The sequence below is a fragment of the Sarcophilus harrisii genome, chromosome 5 (assembly GCF_902635505.1).
Source record: "Sarcophilus harrisii chromosome 5, mSarHar1.11, whole genome shotgun sequence".
NCBI lineage: Eukaryota > Metazoa > Chordata > Mammalia > Dasyuromorphia > Dasyuridae > Sarcophilus > Sarcophilus harrisii.
The window spans coordinates 281911724-281934454 of NC_045430.1; the positions used below are offsets into that span (position 1 = coordinate 281911724).

Consider the following 22731-nt stretch of genomic DNA (forward strand, 5'->3'; position numbering starts at 1 on the left):
GCTTCTGAGGTCTGAGACTGAATTTACTGCACAGAAGGCCAAGCTTATAAACCATTTTGATGGAAGCAGATGAAAAGAGGCAGGAAAAAAGTGGAAGTTACATTCTGGAAGGTTTTAAAGTCCATTACAAATTATCAGTTGTTACATATTATACGAATTAGGGAGCTCTTGGAGATTTTTGACCAGGCAAGTGATGTGATCACAATTGGGTTTAAGGAATGGGAATTTGGGAATGAAGTAGACATTGGCTCCAAGATGGTTTCCAAGATGGAAAATGTTGGAAACTGAGAGGCCAATTCAAGTTAACTGTAGCAGTCCAGGGGTGAAGTGATCAAGTCTGGAAGGAAAGGGGTGGTCATGTGGCTGTGTGTGTGTGTGTGTGTGTGTAAAATACATTCAAGAGATTCTGAGCAGATAGAATGAGGAAAAAAAAAAGACAACTAATAGGATTTACAGAATAGTAAGGGAGAGAGAAGAAAAGAACTCTTTGAAACTTGGGGGATGAGAACTTGGGTGACTGGAAAGATGGAAGAAAATCCATTCCTTACTCTCTTCCCCTGATTCATTTGAACTCTTTCCTCTCTTCTTTTCTTTGTGACCGTTTATTCTAAGTGGCCTGGTTCCTGTTAAATGTTGGTAGCAACTCTCAGAAGCTGTTCTTATCTATGCAAATGGAGGATATCAATCATACCAGATTACATGAGGCTGTTGTGTTTAAAATGCCCCTTTAAAGTTATTTATTTCTTTTATTATTATTATTTTGCTAATCATAAAAGCAACCTGATCTTTTCCCCTCTAACACCCTGGAAATTGAGTTGATCAATAACCTCAATGAAATATTGGAATTTTGATCAAATCAATGTCTCCAGAGGGTGCATAAAGAAACCTGCTTCTTTCCTCACTAGAAAGGTGATGGTGAGGTGACATGTACAGAATGTAGATTGTAGGCTGACCCTAATAGTTTGGTTTCTTGTGTTTATTTGTACTTCTTTGCTATGAGAAAAGATTTGAAGGAGACCAGAAGTGGAAAGGATTTGGGAAAATGACAACATTAAAAAATTCAGTTAAGTGTTTTAATGGATAAAGCACTAAGCCTAAAATCAAGAAGACTCATCTTTCTGAATTCAAGTCTGCCTTCCAACACTTACTAGTTGTGTGACCTTGTCAAGTCACTTAAACCTGTTTGCCTTAATTTCCTCTTCTATAAAATAAACTGGAAGAGAAGGCAAACCATTCCAGTGTCTTTGCCGAGAGAACCCCAAATGGGTTCACAAAAAGTCAGACACAAGTAAGATAACACCACAACAATAATAGCAATGGCAACAATGCAAAAAAAAAAAAAAAAAAAAAAAAAGAAAAGAAATTAAAGAAAATATTAGGAAATCTATTTCCTTTTAACCTCTTCTCACCTCTCACTATACCATTCTGATGACAGAAGTGGGGTGACTGGTAAATGTCAATAAGGATAGAAATGCTTAGTTGAGTAAACAGACTTTGAAGCTGCAACTTGAACATGAACAAAGTATCTTGCTGAAATTTGGGAGGTTCATTACCAAAGTCTGACATCAGGGAATTGATGTGGGGTCTACTATAATTTCTACAATAACCTAGTGAGAAATAGTGCAGCTGTTGTTCTCCTGTGGGCTTGCAGGGGCCCAAGGGAAGAAAACAAGGGTTTGTTATTAACATTTATTTGCTCCTCCCCTCCTACCTTCATTCCTCTGTCTTTCCTGGCATTCATTCATTCCCGAGGAAGTGAACCACTATGAGAGTGAGGTCAGATGCAGCCCAACCCTGTTGGATTCATTCCCCGAAGCTTGCTTTTGTTCTGAGGCCATTGAGTTGGGTCTCAAGGGATTCTGGATAACAAGCATTCTGTAGCATTATCAGCCCAGCAGCCCTGATGAAACCACAGAGCTATGGGGGATTGGAGGAGTGGGCTTTGCATTCCACTCCTTCAGAAAAGCTTTTCTGAATTGGTTTGCCTGTGATAAGTGCAAGAGGTAAAATGGAAATAAGGATAATAATATACGTAGATCATCATTATGGGTACCTACCTACCAATGCACCCATGTGTGCAGGGCAATAATAATTACGGATCCCATACCCACACCTTAAAAGGCAATAATCAATGACTGGAAAAAACTAAGCAGACCAAAACTAGATATAAAGAAAGAGAGGGTAAAGAAACATGGGAAATTGATGCTTGTGGACCAGGTTTTATGTGGAATTGTGGAGGGATGAGACACCCTAGCAGCATTTGGGGTCCCCAGATCAATGTCACAGGTTTTGAAAAATAATTTGCAACCCCATTCTCCAAGTTAAATGGGCAAAAAGGGGTTTATTTTGACACTGAGAATTCTCAGGGGCCTGGATTTCTGATTGGAATAGTAGCAAAGCAGTAAGAGACAGAAGGCAGTTTTATTTAGTCTTCTATAGCCTGGGGCTAAAGCGTAGTCTCCAGATGAATTAAGGGTGGTGAGGTAGGGAGTAATCTCCAAATAAAGCAAGGGTGGAGGGCATTGAATTAAGGAGTAATATGTAGGTGAATTAAGGATAGTGATTACACTGGGAATTTCCTAAAGCTAAAGAGGAAGGGGTAATCTCCAGGTGAATTAAGGGTAGAGGGCGGTGGGTTAGGGAATAGTTAGAAACAGGAGAGTTCTCTGAGCCAGATTCCAAAGCCAGAAGACTCAGGATTTCCTGATCCAGCATGCCTCATCCCCCCTCCCCGAAATGTTCAGGGGATCAAAGCATCCTAATACATCGGAATGTCATACACATTCAAAGGAGCTTGGGTTGCATGGCTCCCTCTTTCCCTTTTTTTTTTTTTTTTTTTCAATTTTTTAAAATAATTTGAATAATTTTCTCCTCATAACAATAGAAAAATAATTGTCATGGATCTTTATAAACATTATTTTAAGACTAAGAAAAAGAGCTTTGGCCTCCTCATTGCTCTTGTTGAATTATTATGGTTTTAGCCTCCTTGAAAACAGTTTCATTTTCACATTATGGAATTAAATAGGTTTTTAGATTTAAATGTTAATGTTAAAGAAGTTTTATAACCCTCTACCATTTTTCAGATAATTTAATAATATTTTATTGTTATCATGAATCTGGTGGGCATTATTTTCAGAGGTAAAGATGGGAGAACTGTGTGTGTGTGTATGTGTGTGTGTGTCTAAGTGAATAGCCCATTCCACAAACCTTTTCAAGTAGTACCTAAAATAGAATCCATTTTTTATCCCTGAAAATTGAATAATAAATGCATTAATTCTGTAATCTCTACCATAGTGCTCCATATATTATATGCAATGTTTCCCATTTCCTTTTCTCTAGCTTTCCTTTTAATATTTTAAAATATGGCTCCTGACCTCATCACCCCATGGATATTGCCCTCTTCAAAGTTACTAATGATCTTTGAATGCCCAAATCCAATGGCTTTTTCTCTGTCCCTATTCTTCTCAATTTCTCTGCAACTTTGATACTATTGATAATCTCTTAATTCTAGTGCTTTCCCTCTGTTAATTATTTCCTAATTATTTTATATTTGATTTGTCAATACATTTTTATTTGTTTTTTGTCACTCCAATTACAATCTAAGCTCCCCTTCCTAGAGAATGGGTATCTATCTTTTGTTTCTTTCCCCTCCTTATTAGTGTTATGATGGAGATAAAGCCTTGGGTTATATTGAAAGGAAACAGGAGACAGGTACAGTCAATGTGTAACCATTAAGGAAAGGGTTATTTCCAGATCATGCTGAGACGGTGCAAGATATCTTTGATGCTCTCCTGCCTTGCAGAATCTAAGAATTTGGAGGGACTTCTGGAAGCCTAGACTAATCCAAGCCAAGACTGCTACTTACACACCTGGAAAATGGCCATCCTGCTTTTGCTCTAAGACTCCCATGTAGGAAGAAGCCATGCCACTTGGAATGACTGTGATTGCTAGGAAAATTCTCGTAACATTGATCATTAATCAACTTTCTACTCCCAGTTCTGACCTCTGGGTCAAGAAGGGACAAACACAAGTTCTTTTCCACATACCTCTTTGGGAGGACATTTCTTACGTTAGTCCCATTATGACCACTCCAAAAGGTAACACTGGAATTCTGACCCTCATCACCAGTAACCTATTTTTTTCTCCTTAACTGTTCACTCTCGAGACTTTTATTCCTATGGATATACTTTTAAAAAGATCTGCTCTCCAACAAATCCAAGTCCACCTGTCCAGTCAACAAGTTATTTAGCAAGCAATCATTAACTATGTTATATATGCAAGTCACCAGATAAAGCACTTGAGATACATGGAAAGGGAAAAACTAGTCCTGCACTCAAGGAGTTCCCAGTCTAATGGAGAAAACCACGTACAAACAACTAACAAGACAGAGATGGGGTAGACTGGTCATAGTTGCAAGTAGAAGGCTCCAAAATGAAGAGTTGGAGATGAGGGAGGTGGCCTGCTGAAGAGGAGGAGAATATTTTAGCTGGGAATTTAGGGAAGCCAGAAGACAGAGAAGATGGGACTGAATATTCCAGATATGGGGGATATCTAGTAAAAAATACCCAGAGTTGGGAGCTGGAATATAGTGGTTGAGGAAGAACCAGAAGTCTGTTGTTGCTACATCAAAGAATATTTAGAGCAAGGATTAATGTATGATGTAAATTAATAATCTTAAAGAATGCCTGGAAAGGGGACCACAACTAGAGCAAACATTTCATTAGACTAATAACAATGACTAAACCTCTAACACTTTCTAAATTAAAAAAAAAAACAAAAACAAAAACAAAAAACAAATAGACTCTCATCAGAGAATCATTTCTGAAATTTTTGACCAGCAGAAGGAAGGGCACAGAAATGTGACCTCATCCCTGTCTTTTTTTGGGGAACAATTGTTAAATACATGCCATTTGGAGATTTGTTTGACACACACTCTTATGTTTTCTGATGACATTTCTCCCTCACATTCCCTTCCTCTTGGTTTGTCATTATGTTACTCTAGTGGATTTTCATCCATCAGCTTTTAATGAGTTTTTCTAAGCATTTTAAAACCCTTTCAGAAGACGATTTAGTTAGAATTACTAAAACCCTTTGAAAATAGTGGGAATAGAGCACTCAGTTACTCTGTCAAGAATTTAATGATTTGAAACATTTTGAAACTACTTTAGAAGAATATTATGTAATATTTTCCATAATGTGGCTGAAGAGGCCAAGCCAGGAGTACTGTTTAGCTCGTCCATCTTCTCACTCTTATATGCTGATGCTCAGATAGGTTTCCCTGACAACAGCCCTGCTATGTGGCTTAATCAAAGTATGGAGAAGGGGAGCTGAGCCAAAATGGCAGAGACTAGACAGATCTTTGAGCTCTTTTGGGGCTTCCCTCAGATAAATACCAGATCAAGCCTCTGAACTGGTTTTGGAGTGATAGAACACACAAATATTTGGAGTATAATAAATTTCTAACAGAAGTAGTTTGGAAGAACTTCAGAAAAAGTCTGTTTCAATGGGCACAGGGGGAAAACAGCCAAGCACAGGAGCAGCTCAGGGCCCCAGGGCGGAGTGGTATCCACCCACAGGGGAAACTGCCAGGAGGCTTTTGGTCAAAATACAGCATCATTAACTACCCTGTCCTGCTTCAGAAACCAGTGGATCAGCAGACTAGCTGTGAGATTTCCAACGCAACTACAAAAGGCAAATAGTAAGCCCCTGTACCTCCCCAGAATAATGAGGAATTTGGTCACGTCCACTCAGCATGGAAAGGAAGCCTGCAGCATTTTTAAAAATGGTTTTTAGGTAGTCCAATAATTCTTAGATTGTTTTTCCTGGATCTATTTTCCAGGTCATTTGTTTTTTCCAATAGGATATTTTACAATTTCTTGTATTTTTTTTTCATTTTTGTTAAGTTTTGTTTGATTGATTCTTGATGTTTTATGGATCATTCACTTCCAGTTGTTCAGTTCTAGTTTTTAGTGAATTATTTTCTTCAGTAAGCTTTTTTTTTTTTTTTTTAAATCTCCTTTTACATTTTGCCAGTTGAACTTTTAAATGAGTTGTTTTATTCATTGGGTTTTTTTCCCATTTCACAAATTCTGTCTTTCAAGAAATTGGTTTCTTTTTCCATTTCACTAAATCTATTTTAAGGAATTTTCTTCAGATAATTTCTGTGTTTTCTTTTCAAAAATCTCATACAAAGTTCTCATATTATTTCCCCATTATTTTCTCCAACTCTTTTTTAAGATCTTTTTTTTTTTTTTTTAAATTCTTCCAACTAAGCCTTGTGAGGTGGACACAAACTCTTTATCACCCTTTGTAAGCAGCATTGTAAGCAGCAAGAAACAATTCAAATATCAAGGAGCCACAATCAGGATTAGCCAGGACCTAGCAGCTTCTACTTTAAAAGATCAAAGGGCCTGGAATATCATACTCTGGAGAGCAATTATGTCAATTCTACAATAAAAACAGACCTGACTCAATTTCCAAAGATACACTTAAGACATATAATTTAATACAACTGGCTTTAGGAAATTATATAAGTGTTAGAAAAAGAAAAAAATAAGAAAGAACAGGAGGGGGAGGTGCCAACTAAACTAGGTGAAAAAGATGAAGAATCAGATAAGAATTCACAGCAGGAGAAATTAGATTATTCCCAATCTCCTGACCCCCCTCCCTCAATTAACCATTTATGGGTGGAAGGAGAAGGAGGAGGGGGGAGAGGCAGAAATACATTCAGCACCACCTATGAAGCAGCTTGTGACAAGATTAGAAAAGGCATTAGTTAAGACAAAAAATGAAGCACAGGATGTATCTGATTTTATAAATGTATGCCCTGTGATTGAAGAGCTTGACTCTTCAGGTCAAAAAAGGAGAAGATGCACTCCTTTTGATTTAGAAAAAAATAGGGATTTGAAAAAGGGTTGCACTTTTTATGGGGCTACATCATCTTATGTTAACATGTTACTAGATAGTTTGGCTTATGAACTCTTAACCCCTAGTGATTGGAAATCCATACTAGGACATGTTTAGAACCTGAACAAAACTTGTTGTGGCTTTTGGAGTATCATGAATTATGTAGGATTCAAGCCATACACAATAGGCAAACAGGAGTTAATGTACAAGTCACTTTTGACCAACTAGCAGGTGAAGGTCAGTATGGAGAGAATTCAGAACAGATTAATTATCCCATAACAGTATATGAGCAAATTTCTAAGGCTACAATAAAAGCTTGGGGTTCCCTCCCTGGACAGAAAGATTGAGGGGAAGTCTTCACAAAAATAGAGCAAGATCCCAATGAACCTTTTGGTGATTTTGTGGGACATTTGCAAACAACTGTCACAAGAACCATTTGAGAAAATGCACCTACAGAAATAATGACCAGATATCTGGCTAAGGAAAATGCCAGTGAGGTTTGCAGAAGAATTATATGGAGTCTACACAAAGTTGCTCCTTTAGAGGAGATCATAAGACTCTGTGCCACAGTGGGCACAAATGTTTATTATATCCAGATTATGATGAACAGGGGAAGACAGGGTCCCTCTTGGCAAGAGTCGTCGATGTTTTCAGTGTGGAAAAGTTGGACATTTGAGAGCCCATTGTAGATATGGAGACAGAATGAAAAGACAGGGTGAGTAGGTAAACAACAAATCATAGACATGATTGATAATTTCATCCACAAGAATGACAATAATGAGACAACATACCAAAATTAATGGAATGCAGCCAAAGTAGTACTTAGAGTAGGTTGTATATCTCAAGATACTTACTTGAATAAAACAGAGAAAGAGAAGATCAATGCAACTAACAAGCTAGAAAAAGAACAAATTAACTTGCTCAATTAAATACAAAATTTGAAATTCTGAAAATAAAAGGGGAGATTAATAGAACTGAAAGTTAAAACAAACTAGATTAGATTCACAAGACATACAAATCATTGATTATAGTAATCTAGTATTTGACAAACCCAAAGACCCCAGTTTATGGGATGAGGATTCACTATTTGACAAAAATTGCTTGGAAAATTGGAAATTAGTGTCACAGAAACTAGGCATTGACCCACACCTAACACCCTATACAAAGATAAGGTCCAAATGAATTCATGATTTTGATAGACATAAAGAGTGATACTATAAGCAAATCAGAAGAACAAAGGACAATCTACCTTTCAGATCTGGGGAGAAGAAATTTGTGGCCAAAGAAGAACTGGACATTGTGGAATGCAAAATGGATAATTTTTATTATATTAAGTTAACATTTTTTTTTGCACCAACAAAACTAATGCAGTCAAGATTAGAAGGAAAGTGATAAAATAGGAAAAAAAATACATCGAAATGTTCTTATAATGGCCTCTTTTCTAAAATGTATAGAGAATTTTCTCAAGTTTATAAGAATACAAGCCATTGTCCAGTTCATAAGTGGTTGAAGGATATGAGCAGATAATTTTCAGAGGAAGAAATTAAAATCATTTCTAGTCATATGAAAAAAAAATGTTCTAAACCACCATAGATCAGAGAAATGCAAAGTAAGACAACTCCGAGATACCAGTACACCCTTCCAAGATTGGCTAAGATGATGGGAAAAGATAATGATGAATGTCAGAGGGGATGTGGGAAAACTGGGACATTAAAGCATTTTTGATGGAGTTGTGAACTGATCCAACCATTCTGGAGTGCATATCCTTTTGATTCAACAGTGTTTCTAGTGTACCTAGAGAGAAAACTGTGGAGACCGAGTTTAGATCACAACATAGTATTTTCACTTTTCCTTGTAATTTGCTTGCATTTTTTCCCCCTTTTTGATCTGATTTTTTTTGTCAATGCATGATAATTTGGGGAATATGTATAGAAGAACTGCACATGTTTAACACATATTGGAGTACTTGCCATCTAGGGGAATGGGTGAGGAGAAAGGAAGGAACAGAATTCAGAACACAAGGTTTTGCAAGGGTGAATATTGAAAATGATCTATATATGTATTTTGGAAATAAGCTTTAATAGAAAATAGATTTTTTCAAAAAAGTATGGAGAAGAGCTTAGGTTGTCAAAGAGCAGGTATGGATGCTAGTGGTTCTTACCAAGATGGCAAGCTTTCAGGACAGGTTTTCCCGTGACCCCCTGACTCCTTAAAAGTGCTCGCTGATTGTCTAGGGATCAGCCAGGCCAAGCCGAAATGAGTCTTGATGTCTAAAGTCTGCCTATCAAGGGATTAGTTTCTTTACAAAGAGCAAGGCCCAGCAGGATTGTGACCTGCATCAGGAATAGCTATCATACACTGATGAAATCTCATATCCCTAAAGCACTAACTCTTCATATGTCTGTGAACATACATATGCCTGTCTTTACACAACATACAAATGTATATATACATATATAAAAACATGTCATTATTACTATCAACTCTTCCAGTATCTGAAGTTTTATTAGGTGGGGACTCTTACAAGAACATCTGGCACCCCGGACACCTCTTATGATTTTAGAGAGTTGCCTGAGACTTTTATGGAGAATGTGATTCACTCAGGATCAATTGTCTAGGAAGTGTCATCTATCCTCATTCTTCTACTCATCCTTCCCCACTTGTAATTTCTAAGCACTATGAAGTTCTTCTAACCAGCAATTATTTAAAATGATTTTTTCTCAGTTCTTAACCTTGACATTTGATTTTTGACCTTATTTTTTTTTAGCTGAAATTGTCCTGTCTATAATTACCAGTGATCTCTAAACAGCCAAATCTAATGGCCTTCTCTCCATTCTGACCCTCATGCCTCCTCTGCAGCTCAAGTCCAAAGTATGAAGGAGCTTATCTTTTGGTTCTCCCTCTACCTTTCTGGCCACTCCTCAGTTTTGTTTACTGAGTCTCTATCTAGGACATGCCCACTAATTCTAGTTTTTCTACCTACTCTTTGTCTGGATCCTCTTCTTCCTCTTCCTGTCTTATTTCACTTGGTGATTTTATCAGCTTTCATAGATTCAATATTAATGATATGCATATGACTCTCTGATTTATTTTTAAAGTCCCACCCTTCTTCTGATCTCTAATTTCACATCTTTAACTGTCTGCTGGATATCACAAACTGGATCTTGTGTAGACTAATTCTGTATATCCAAATCTGAACCCACTCTTCCCCCCAGAACCATTCTCTTTTCTAACTTCCCTATCATATTAGAAGTTACAACTTTCCTTCCAGTCACTTGGGGTTTACAACCTAATTTTATCTTCATCTCCTTATGGCCTCTTATCCTCCATATTCCATTAATTGCCAGGTTATGTTGGTTCTACTTTTCTGTCATCTCTCATTTATAGATATCCCATTCTGTCTTCTGTTTATTCCACTGTCACAATGCAGGCTCTTGTCATTCCATGCCTACATTATATTGTAATAGTCAACTACTTACTCTTCCTGCTTCAAACTTCTCCCCACTCTATTTCATCTTTAATTCTACTTTCCAGTTAATCTTCTTGAAGAAGAAATCTGAAGGTCATTCCTTATCTATCTCTTCCCATTCAGTCTGCTCCTGTGGCTCTGCATTGCCTTTGGAATCCTTATAAATCTTCCACTTGATTAATAAGAGTTCTCCAAAACTTGCACCTTCGTACCTCTGCAGTCTTCCTATAGCCTCCCTTCTTCAGGGCCTCTTAACTGTAGTGCCTTTTCTCTAGGATGATTTCCCATTCATCCCTTCTATATTTTCATTGTACAGAACTATTTTTATGACAGCTTCTGTATTCAGTTGTGAGCTCTCTGAAAACAGCAACTGCCTTTTGCTTTTATTTCAATCCCCACCACTTAGTATGGTACCTGGCACACAGTAGGCACTCAATTAATGATTACCAAATGCAAGGAGATATTCTAGCATCCTCTCTATACTTGGATTTTGTTTTTTTGTCTTTTTTTTTTTTTTTGTATTTGAAAAACATAAGTCATGAATGAAGATCTGAGTTAGGGTTTTGTGGTAATTGATAAAGACACTATGTTTCAATGCTTTTAGGCAAGCTGTGCATTAATTAATTAATAAACAAATTGCTTTTGACAGCATTCAAAATTTTTATTTTTTTTAAGGAAATATGTTCCTTTCCTTAAAATGTTTATAGATTATATACATATACATACAGACACATCCACATATATCTATATATGTGTATGCATACATAAATCCTTGAGCATATATATATATGTAATATATATATATATATATATATATGTATGTATTAGCTTAGTTTCTGTAAAGCCACTTCTGTGATTATCTTCTGATAATAAGCAAAACTTTCTGCCAAGAGAGATAAAATCACCACAGGGACTTCTGGGAGTAAGCAGTAAATTGCCATAACGTTCCAATATTTACCTCTAAATAACCATAAAATATCACCTTATAAGTTATCTTGGAACAGCAGCACTAGCAAAAAAAATGGGGGAAAGGATTTTTAGCCAAAAACGGTTTGTCTCATTAGAGCAAAGGGGGCTTGTTGTCCAGGACAGAAAGTGTCCCAGTATGGTAACAACAAGCCCCTCCTCAGCAAACTAGTGGGAGATTCTGAGCTCCATTGCAATAGAGCTGGGAAACTCCAATCCCAGTACTCATCACATACCTCAGCACAGGCAAGAGATTGAATAGACTCTAGCTCCAAGAACCTTCATGTGCTTCAGTGTAGTAGACAGACAGCCTCCAGTATCCAGATAAGCAAGTGCTTCAATGTAGGAAGACACACAGAAACACCCCACCAGCCTCAGCACTCATTAGACATCAGCACTAGACTCAGTGTCAGGTAATCTGCTGGATCTTATGACCTCCAGCAGTGCCATTCATCTCCCACCCCATTTCCTCAGTATAGTGCCAGAGATGAGTTCTTTGTAGGTTTCAGGGCAACATCAATACAGCACTAGGTAAGCAACAAATACCTGAAGTCTCTGGCACAAGAAGCTTGAATCAGTGCCCCTTCCATGCAGGGAAAAGGACTCAAATTTTAAACAAAAAGGCAAAAAATAACCAAAAAAAGTAATTTGACCATAAAAAAAATTATCATGGTGACAGGAAAGATCAGAACACAAACTCAGAAGAGGACAACAATGTAAAAACACTTTTGGGTAACAAAACTCCAAAGAATTGTGAGAAATGGTTGTAAGTCCATGAAAAACTCACAGAAGAGCTCTAAAAGGAGCTTACAAATTATTTTAAGAGCTAAAGAAGAAAAATTTGGAAATTAAATGAGTGATGCCAGAGAATTATGAGAAAAGTCAACAGTTTGGAAAAGGAAAACAATTGCTTAAAAAGTAGAATTGGAGGGGCAGCTAGATGGGGCAGTAGATAGAGTACTGGCCCAAAAGTCAGGAGGACCTCCATTCAAATCCATCCTCAGACATTTAACACTTCACTGGGCAAGTCATTTAATCCTAATTGCGTTGCTCAAAAAATATATTTAAAAAATCCAGATCTTCTGACTATAGTTCTATTGAAAAGAAATGGATTTCCAAAAAGTTCATGAAATTGGAACGGTGATATAAAAATCCATTGAATAAAACTATTCCTTAATAAGTACATTTGGTCAAATAGAAAAGAAAGTACAAGAGTTGAGGAAAACAGCTTCTTAAAAGTTATAATTGGCAAGTGAAAGGCACTGACTCTATGAGACATCAAGAATCAATAAAGCACATTCAAAGGAATGAAAAAGAAGGAAATGTATAATACCTCATTGAAATAAAAAGTTGACCTGGGAAAGATCCATGAGAAACAATGAAATCATTGAAAGATATAATCAAAAGGAGGATGTGGAAAGTATCTTTCAAGAAAAGATAAAGGAAAACTGTCCTGATGTCTTGGAATCAGAGGACAAATTATGCATTAAAATAATCTACTTATCACCTCAGGGAAGTGAACCCAAAATAAAAACTACAAGGAACATTATAGCCAAATTATAAAACAATCAGGTCAAAAAAATTACATTATGTGGGCAGAAAGAAAGAATTCAAATATTAGGGAGTCACAATCAAGATTACACAGAACTTAGCAGCTGAAACATTAAAGTGTCAGAGGTCATGAAACATGATATTCTGCAAGGCAAAGAAGATAGGAGTACAAACAAGAATCTCTGATGAAATTACACATAACTTTTCAAAGGTAGGAAATAGTCATTTAATGAAATAGAAGGATTTTAACTTCCATAAGAAGATCAGAATTGAACAAAAATAGCCAATCTCCAATATCAAAATCTAAGAGAAGCTTAAAAAGGGGAAAGTGAAAATGAAAACTTTAAGGCATTTAATGGAACTGAACTGCTTACATTCCTATATGGGAAGAAGATACTTGTAATCCTTAAAAATCATTCCACTAATAGTACAATTAGTACAGAATATATAAACAGAGAGTTTGGGTATAAGATGAATTTGAGGGAATGACAATAAAAAATAAATAAGGGATGAGAGAGAACCACAATATATGCAGAAAGAAGGGAGAAGAAGAACTGAGTAAATTATTTCACATGAAGTGAAAAAAACCTATTATAAGGGAGGAGAATATGAGAGGTTGGGTAATAGCATTTAACCTTATAATTGGCTCAAAGAGGAAATGATATACACAATTAGTTGAATATAGACAATGGATAATGAAGTAATATTAGTACCAAACATATAAGCACTTAGTAGTATAACAAGATATAGGGAGCATAATAAAATGCAAAATATATAATTATGATATTAAATTTATAAGCTTTCACAGAAATTAAAAAAAAAACAATATAGCCAAGATTAGAAGCAATGTAGAAAGCTGGGAAAAACCTTTACATATGGCTCTAATAAAGGCCTCATTTCTCAAATATGTAGAGTACTGAATTTATAAGAATATAAGCCATTCCCCAGTTGATAAATGGTCAAAAAATATGAAGAGGTATTTTTCAGATGAAGAAACCAAAGCTACCTATAGGCATTTGAAGTGCTCTAAATAACTTTTGATTCAAGAAATACACATTAAAGCAGCTCTAAGGTACTAACACAACTTCCAAATTGACTAATATGACCAAAAAAAGGGGGATATTGTGGTGTTCTCTTCTTTAAAATATAATGGTTCTCTCTGGGAGCAGGTTTGTTGGGGAGGTTTCTGGAGGCAGCCTTAGTTTCAGTTCCGAGTAATAATCACTCCAAATGCAGCCAGGTGTTAAAAGTTCAGATCTTTTATTGCTTCCTCCAAAATAGCCCAGTTAGTTTTCTTGGTGGCCTATCTCTCCACTTGGTTCCAAGCACTCCCTCCAAATGTCTTCAAATCTAAAGGTTTGTCCTTCAGCATCCAGCCAGCACAAAGGTGGAAAATGGAACGAATCTCTTGTTTCCTTGCCTGGGGCTGGACAGCTTTCTGGAGAGCCTTTCAGACCAGCCTTGGTCTCAGTGGGGGAAGTGCAGGAGGCCAGCCACCATGGTGGTATGAGATAAAGTGAATGAATCTGACTCCACCTCCAAGAGTGGGCTTGTGGGCTTCCTCCCAGAATGCCTCTGTGTCTGTCCCAGAGTACCTCTGGCCCTAAGAGCTTCTTCCTTATATGAACTCTCTAAAGGTGTGAACACAAGCATTGTTTCTATCAATTCCACTTAGTACCTTGTTTCAAGTTCTGGCCCATAGCATCTCCTTGTAAGATCAGATCAATCATACTGAACCATGCTAAATTAGATAATTATTCTCCTTATCAATTCTAATGACTTAACAGCTTGTAAGGATTCTAACGGGATATAATAAATGTTACAGGGGATATGGGGAAAGTGGAACACTAATGCACGGTTGGTGGAGTTGTAAACTGATCTGACCATTGGAACTATGACCAAAGGACAATTACACTGTGTATACACAATAGATCTACTAGACCTGTATCCCAAAGAGATCATAAAAAAGGAAAAGAGCATTTTTGTACAAATATATTAAGTGCAGCCCTTTTTGGGGTGGCAAAATATTGGAAAGCAAAGGAATACCCATCAATTGGAGATTGGCTAAAGGAGTTATGGAATATGAATGTTATTGAATACTATTGGGCAATAAGAAATGATGAACAGACAGATTTTTTTTTTGGGGGGGGGAACAAATAAATAAAACAAAACAGAAATCAACAACAAAAATCTGAAAAGACCTGTATGAATGATTTAAAGTGAAATGAACTGAACATCGAAAACACTGTATATAGTATCAGCAACATTGTGTGATCAATTCTGAATGACTTGGTTCTTCTCAACAACACAATGATCCAAGATAAGTACAAAAGACTCATGAGGGAAAATGATACCACAAGAATGGATGGATTCTGAATGTAGATCAAAGCATGCTTTTTTAACTTTATTTTTTTTCTTTTAATCTGTTTCTTTCATAATTGTGACTAATATGGAAATATATTCTACATGATAGCACATGCATGGCCTATATTAAATTGCTTACCATTTTAGGAAGAGAGAAGCTTAGGGAGGGAAGGAGGGAGAAAAAAGTTAGAACTCAGCATATTGTAAAATGAATTCTAAAAATTGTTTTGCTATATTATTGAGGGAAAATAAAATATGAAAGAAAGAGAGAGAGGAGGGAGGGAGGGGGAGAAAAAGAAAGGGGGGGGGAGAGAGAGAGAGAGAGAGAGAGAGAGAAAAGGGGGGAGGCAAAAATCAGCTTTATTTCAGAGAAGAATCTTAAAATGCTTTGCTAGTCATCCATGTGCTTCTGGAAAGTGACTGGGCCAATAACTATATCTCAACTGGCTTCAGCTGTTTTTAAATTTATTATCTCCCTTGACATAACTATTCTATTGTTGTTACTTTTGTTAACACTGTTAACCTTTTCTTTTTCTCATTTCATCCTATTATGTAGGATTTCTTATACAGACAATTCACAATTTTCCACATCTTCCTTATTTCAGGGGTTCTTTCTGTTCTCTTATTTATTTTCTTCCCAAGACCTTATAAGGAAATTTTTGATTGATATTGTTTCTTTTGTTCTTTGCCATGGCTGAATCTCAGTTTCACTATGTTTGGCTTTTGTTTGGGTGGTTAAGCATATTAAGAATTTCTGATGTGACTTTGTTTTCTGAATTTTTTTTATTTTTTTTTTCATATTGTCATCTTTAATGGAGCAATACTGAATTAAAGCTTTCTGCTGTGTGCTTCTAGCTAGATTCTTCCCTGGTGCCTTTCTGCAGATCTCCACTCTTAATCTGCATTTGTTTTGGTGGTTTTTCAAGATCCTTCTTCTTGTAATCACTAAAGTAACAAAGGTCAGCATATTACTTTTGTGTGCAGGTCCCAGAATGTTTTCATTTTTGTTTTTATTTTTGTTTTTAAATAACTTCTGTCAGAACTTGTGGGAGAATGTGTTCATTCATTAGCAGTAGCTTTTTTTTTCCCTTCAGAATACTGTTTTTGTTTCTTGGTCTGCTAGTAATTTTCATAGCACTAATCTAAAGAAGGGGAAAAAAAAAAACTTTCAAAATTGCCAAGTGTGCCCAGCTCTTTCTCGAAATCACTTGAGATAAGTTTATATTATTCACTCATTTCCTTATTGGTTATAATTTAGCGTGATTATATTTAGTTCTGATTTTTCCTGGCCCAGGGTTCTTTTGGTTGTTCTCCAAATATCGGGGCTCCTCCATTTAATCTCTGATTCTCTTTACTCCAGGCTTTTTGAATCATTAATGAGGTCTTTGCACAGACCAGGCTATTGGATACCATTCTTAATTCTGCATCTGGAAGCACTGAGCATAGAAAAAAAAATCAAAATGGATTTATTTCTTTCCAGGTTTGCGGATGAATAAAGGTGCTGTGACTCCTCCCCACACTTCTCCAGCCAGTTTGCATTTACCACAAGTCATCCAGCTGAAAGATATTGTCTGCTACTTGTCTCTGCTTGAAAGAGGAAGACCTGAAGACAAACTAGAGTGTAAGTTGCCTATTTCATACAATGAGTTGGGAAGGGTAGCATAACGAGGGTGGGTCCATCAGGGCTTTATCACAGGGTGAATGGATTTAGAGAGAGCTGGAACATTCTTCCTCCTTCAGATAGTACAAATCAAGTCAAATCAAATCAATTTATCCATCCCCAGAGCAGTGCCTTGTTATCAAGAATAGCTCGAATCAATAGATACTGTAAAAGTAGCCCTCTTGCGCCAGAATTTGATCTTCTCAAATCTTCCCATTACCTTAGTCCTTAGCAGTGATCTTGTGGTGTCTGGAGGACCCTGGCTCCAAACCACTGGCTTAATATCCAGGGGTCTCTGAGTCTTCAGTAATTTATCTTTTGATGGTCTGAGGACTCACTTGTTCAACCCCATCTCTCCAGTTGTCCTGGAAACCCAGAGTGCCTTAGGCCCCAGGCAACTTTCTTGCAGCTTTTTTTTTTTTTTTCCTTAGTTATGGCCCTGGGACTGGGGACCTGATGGCAAGAGGGAGGTGAATGCACATTTATCATTGTGTCAAATTTGAAACCCCCAAACTTGCTGATGATTACCCCCCCGTGCTGAGGGTAAAGTCCCCTTCTAATGACAGTGGGACTAATTTGAATCCCCTAGGGGGTCAGTTCTGGTCTGGATTCCATTGAGCAGACATCCATGATGAGTGGGGATAAGATCTGTGTGTCCCAGTCCAACTTCCTGGTCACTGGAAGTCTAATCTGCCCTCTAATCTGTTATACAAAGTCAGCCTTCCTTTGGAGGCATCTAGGTTTGGGCTGGAGGGACATCCTCCGGGGTGGCCAATTGGAGCTCATCAATTTCTGATATTCCAGTCAGTCAGTTTCCACCATAAGGAATACTGTTCATCATGTATCATCATCCCTTCTCTCCCTTTGCTGGGAATGTGAGCTGCCTAACAGGTTCACACGCCAACACCTTGTGAGTGCCAGACAAGTGGCATCTCAGTGGGCCAGCGAGGGATGGTGATGGCTTTATTTGCTGCCCTAAAATCCAGACATCCGGGTGACAATTCTGTGGATGGCTGCTCACAGTTTAAACTGTCCCCCATGGGCTGGATCAGATTATTCAGCATTTACAGAGAATCTAAAAGCCTGGAAGGCTAAAGAATCTTGAGGTCAACTGTAGAGAAGGGTTTCCCTCTGCTGGAGAATGAGACTCAGTGCAACACAATATGTACTTGGTCCATCATGGCTGGTGCGTTACTTAGCTTATGGCTCAGAACTAGCTCAGTGCCTCAGTGTATCACTGACCCTAGGATGATGTTCTTTCCTGCCACAAGAAGCAACTCCCCAATATCTGCTAAAGTTGGTACTGAGCTTATCTCCAGATGCCCACGATGTCCTGCCACCAGAGTTTATCCCAGAGTTCCCTGACAGCAGCCACTTCTCTCTGCAGCCAATCTTATGATGTGTCTAGTCCAAGCTGATAGAATGGAATAGAATGGGAGTTTCTTGGGTGAAGCAACCGCTCTCTTTTTGCTTCTGTATCTCTAACGTCCGGCAGGTCCATAATAGGTTTGCCATTTGGGGAAGGTAGATTTGCCCGCTGGTGGATGATCCCTTTAGAAATATAATTTCCCTTTCTCATTTTGGGAAGGGGGTGGGGTTCTATTGTCCCCATTCTCCTCAATTCTCTAGGAAGATTTTCCCCAGGAGGAGTATACGGCTTTTCCTGAGATCTTAATGGCTACGACTCAGTAGCTACACTATGTATTGGGGGAAATTTCATTCACCCTGGTAGCCAAGAGTGAGTCATATAGCTGGACGACTTTATCTTCTTCTTTCCTTGAAGTACTTGGTGTGTGTGTGTGTGTGTGTGTGTGTGTGTGTGTGTGTGTATCTAAGTACATGCTTTGTGCTGAAAAAACAGTCAATCCTCCAGTGCAATACATTTCAACAGAGACTCATCGTCCTTTCCAGTTTTACAAACTCTCTGCCATCTTTCTAAGGGATACTGAGGGATGAGAAAGAGGAATATACTGTGTGCGGAAAGTAGAGAGAGGTAGAATTGGGAAATTGTTTCACATGAAGAAGTGAAAAAACAACCAAACATTATAATTTGTACTTGAAGAAACCATGTGGCACAGTACCCTGGGTTGACTCTAAAGGCCAAGCTAATTCAGACCTTGGCATTTCATTAACAGGGTAAACTCAGACAGATGGTTGCCTGACTCTGGGCTTCTGTTGCCTTTGTGTGGGGCTGGCGGCCACTCAGGTCCCTTTGCATTTTAAATCTTATCATTCCATTTTTTTCCTTACCTTCAGGTCTATTCTTGGCCACCTGGCCAAATGAGGCTTCATTTTTCAATATATTGTTTCCAATTATCTTGTGCTTCTGAATCCCCAGGGACTCAGGACCATTCTTCCTTCACTAGCTTCTTTAGTCTCCTCAAACCTGCTCTCTCCATTTCAATAATACTTTCAACCTACTCTCTTACTATTTCATGGTTCAGCATCATCCTTCTGGTACTTTCCTCTCTGGTTTTCAAAGTGTGACCTGGGAAGTCCTTAAGATAACAGATCCCTCTTTTCAAGGAGTTCATGGACTTAAACTATTTTTGTACTAACACTTAAAATTAAAAAAAAATCTAATGTGGTAAAAAATATCAATATTTAAAAGATACACTCTAGAAAGCAATTTGGGCTCCTCAGTAATATTAAAGAGTATAAAGGGATTCTGTGATTCAAAAGTTTCAGATTCCTGGCTATTTGCCATGTGTTTTTATCTTTTCTATCCCTTCATTTTTTTCATTCCCTCCTTAAATCATCACTGTATTTAAAATATTTTTTTAAACAACTTATTCTACTTCCTTTACCTCCCATGGAGATTTTCATTAGATTTTAAATGACTACTTTAATCTCATCACTTAATGTAATAATGAGTGCCCTCACATAATGGTGACAGACCAATTACTAAGGAAAGGCTTTTTAAAAAATCATTTTGTGGATGTATATTTCCTGCCTACAGATTAATTTTATTCATTAATTCATTTGTTCATTCAACAAGTATTTTTTGAGCATCTACTCTTTCTGAAGAATTATGCTTGGAGCTTTCATCACAGGTTTCTTACAACCTGTGGTGTAGGGACTAAAGTTATCTTTTTTTCTTTTTTTAATAGAAGAGATAAAAGAGGGTAAGAGATATTTAATGAGTTGCCTTGGATCACACAAATAGGAATTAAAATAAAATCTGCACCCAGATCTCCCTGGTTCCAAGTTGAACATTGTATTTAAGCTGTCTATTAGACAATACTTCCTCTCTTAACAACCCCCAAGAACATCCTTATTTCAAATATTCACATATGACTAAGCAGACACACAAATGTTAATGGATACATGAAATGAAAGATTCTGTGGTTGTATTTATTTTCAAGTCTTTCTGAAGTTCAACTCTTGTAGACCAGTTTCCTCCAGTTATGGAGTGTTCTGCTTTGCTTGGTCTGGCTTTATATAGCATTTGGTTCAAGTTTAGAGTTAATCAAAATAGATTCTCCTTTTCCTCGTCTTTTTCCCCCTCTTTATTCTTTCCTCTTTTTCTTCCTCCTCCTTTTCTCTTTTTCTTCATCCTCTTCCCTGTTTTCCTTCTCCTTCGCTTCATCATTAATATCTCCCGCATTTATGACTTCTTACTTTTCCTCCTTTTCAACCCCCAATAAATATTTATATAACAAAAGACTCATAATCACACAATGACAAATCCTTAAATGATGAAATAGTAACTCCATCCTTCATATTGTCCTTGAGATGGGATCAAAACTTGAAACATTAACAATATATGAATTGGGGAGTATGGAACAATTTGTTCACTGCTTCCTGGAGATTTCATCTTTACATCTTATGTATAAACACTGTGTAGCTCACTTAAGGTCCATGGCTTCAGGCAAGACAGCAGGCATAGCTCATTACAATGACATTGGTCATTTTCTTTCTTAAGAAGTCAAAAGTCATCCGCTACTGGGAAACCAGCACCCATTTTAAAGATCTCCTAATGTTTTAATATCATAAGGTTCCTGCCAAAGCTGCAAATATTCATCTCAGACTACTGTTGAGTCCGTTATGCTCAGAAAAAAACATACAAATCTGTGGAAGATCATCTGGGGCTTGAGTTGCTGAACAATTGTGATCATATCTCTTTGTTCTGTGTGATCAGTTGTCATAATGGAGGGCCAGGAGGTAAAAAGGTTGAAATACTATTCTCCCTCTCATTAAAAGATGCAAGGGTCCTCAAACTTTTTAAATAGGGGGCCAGTTCATTGTCCCTCAGACTGTTGGATGGCCGGACTATAGTAAAAACAAAAACTTTGTTTTGTGGGCCTTTAACTAAAGAAACTTCACATCCCTGGGCAAGGGGGTTAAAAGTCCTCAGCTGCTGCATTTGGCCCACAGCCATAGTTTGAGGACTCCTGAGTGATTCAATCCAAATCAACTAGCCCCCCAAAAAGGAAGAAATTAGCCAATACACAGCATCTGTGTCTGCCCACTGCCCGCAAATTGGTACCTGGGAAAATCAGAACAAGGTCATCTCCTCTTATTATAACTTTTTGCAGTTGAGTGAAATTATGGCACTAGTCCAAGATTGCCTGGATGTTTCATTCATATTTCCTAATGGCTACAAGAGTACTTCCTCGCCACCTGTCATCCTACATGAAAGGAAGATCAGAGATGATGGGGTGAGGAAGATGTTCTCACCTTCCCTATATTAGTACCGATAAAATCCACCTGATAAAAACCTTCCCATAAGAGACACTGGAATTCACTGAAGACGATCAGATCTGCAGAAGAGAAAAGTTTTTGATGATTTAGACACTTGGTGGATCACAGTACTCCATCAAATGGCTCTCAATTCAACATCTTTGCTAAAGACTTGAATGAAGGAGTAGATGATATGCTTTCAGAAGATAACAGAGAGGAGAGATCAATATGTTGCATGACAGAATCAAGATCCAAGAAAAATCAGACTTTGAAAGAGCAAGATGAGCCAGTTTCCATCCCTCAGGCATCGCTATTTGCACCTGGAACTGTATCAAGGCTACTTTCAGCGAGCACTCCTAACCACTTAAAATATTTGTCTGCACCTACAAGAAGCAGCTATTTCATTCACTTGTGCAAAAGTCCTCAAATAAATACAAAAGCATGAAGGTGGGAGAGCTACTAGAACCAAGACTCTTTTTACCTATACCCAGGTATAGAAGTGAATATTATAAAAGATGGGGGCAGCTCATACCACCATGAGTTTTTTGAAACTCTACAAAATGCTTTGTTCACAGTAGTCCTGGGAGTTACATAGGGTATATGCCTCCCCCTTGCCCTATTTTATAGATGGCAAAGCTGACCTCAAAGGGAGTAAGTGATTTGTTTAAGATTAATTGACAAGACCTCATAGAAGATATTGGAGGACTAGCGTTTTTGACTCGCTAGGGATGTGTCTTTCCTCTGTGTTTTTGATGTAGATCTGTCTGACAGATTAAATATTGGTGTATATGCAAATATTTGCATGCATCACCTTTATATATACATTCCTTAACTATCTCTCTATATATGTATACAAGTACATACAAACAATACATTCATCATATATACATATACATTTATATACATACATATACATACTCATACATAATTGTATGAGTACATATACACAGATGTATATCCATACATACTCATATGTAATTCCATGTTTGTGCATGCCATCAGAATTATTTTGGGTATGATCTTTTGTGTGGGGATGTGCCCTGTCTTTATGTATATGCTTATAAACAGAGCTGGGAGGGGAGAGATGGAGTGAGCAGAGCAGCAGGTCTGGAGTCAGGAAAACTTTGGCTTC

General features: G+C 37.5%; 1 protein-coding gene across 5 annotated transcripts in view; it reads left to right on the forward strand.

The window, feature by feature from the left end:
• The window catches only part of DGKB (diacylglycerol kinase beta), a 687380-nt gene that overhangs the window by 206531 nt on the left and 458118 nt on the right, over positions 1-22731 (forward strand). For 4 of the 5 annotated variants that reach the window (XM_031940700.1, XM_031940702.1, XM_031940701.1 and 1 more), the window contains one exon: positions 16737-16877. In XM_031940700.1, coding sequence (XP_031796560.1) covers positions 16737-16877 — 141 coding nt within the window. Of the gene's footprint in view, positions 1-16736; positions 16878-21192; positions 22091-22731 lie in introns of those variants that run through there. The other variant, XM_031940704.1, reaches the window with a different exon arrangement.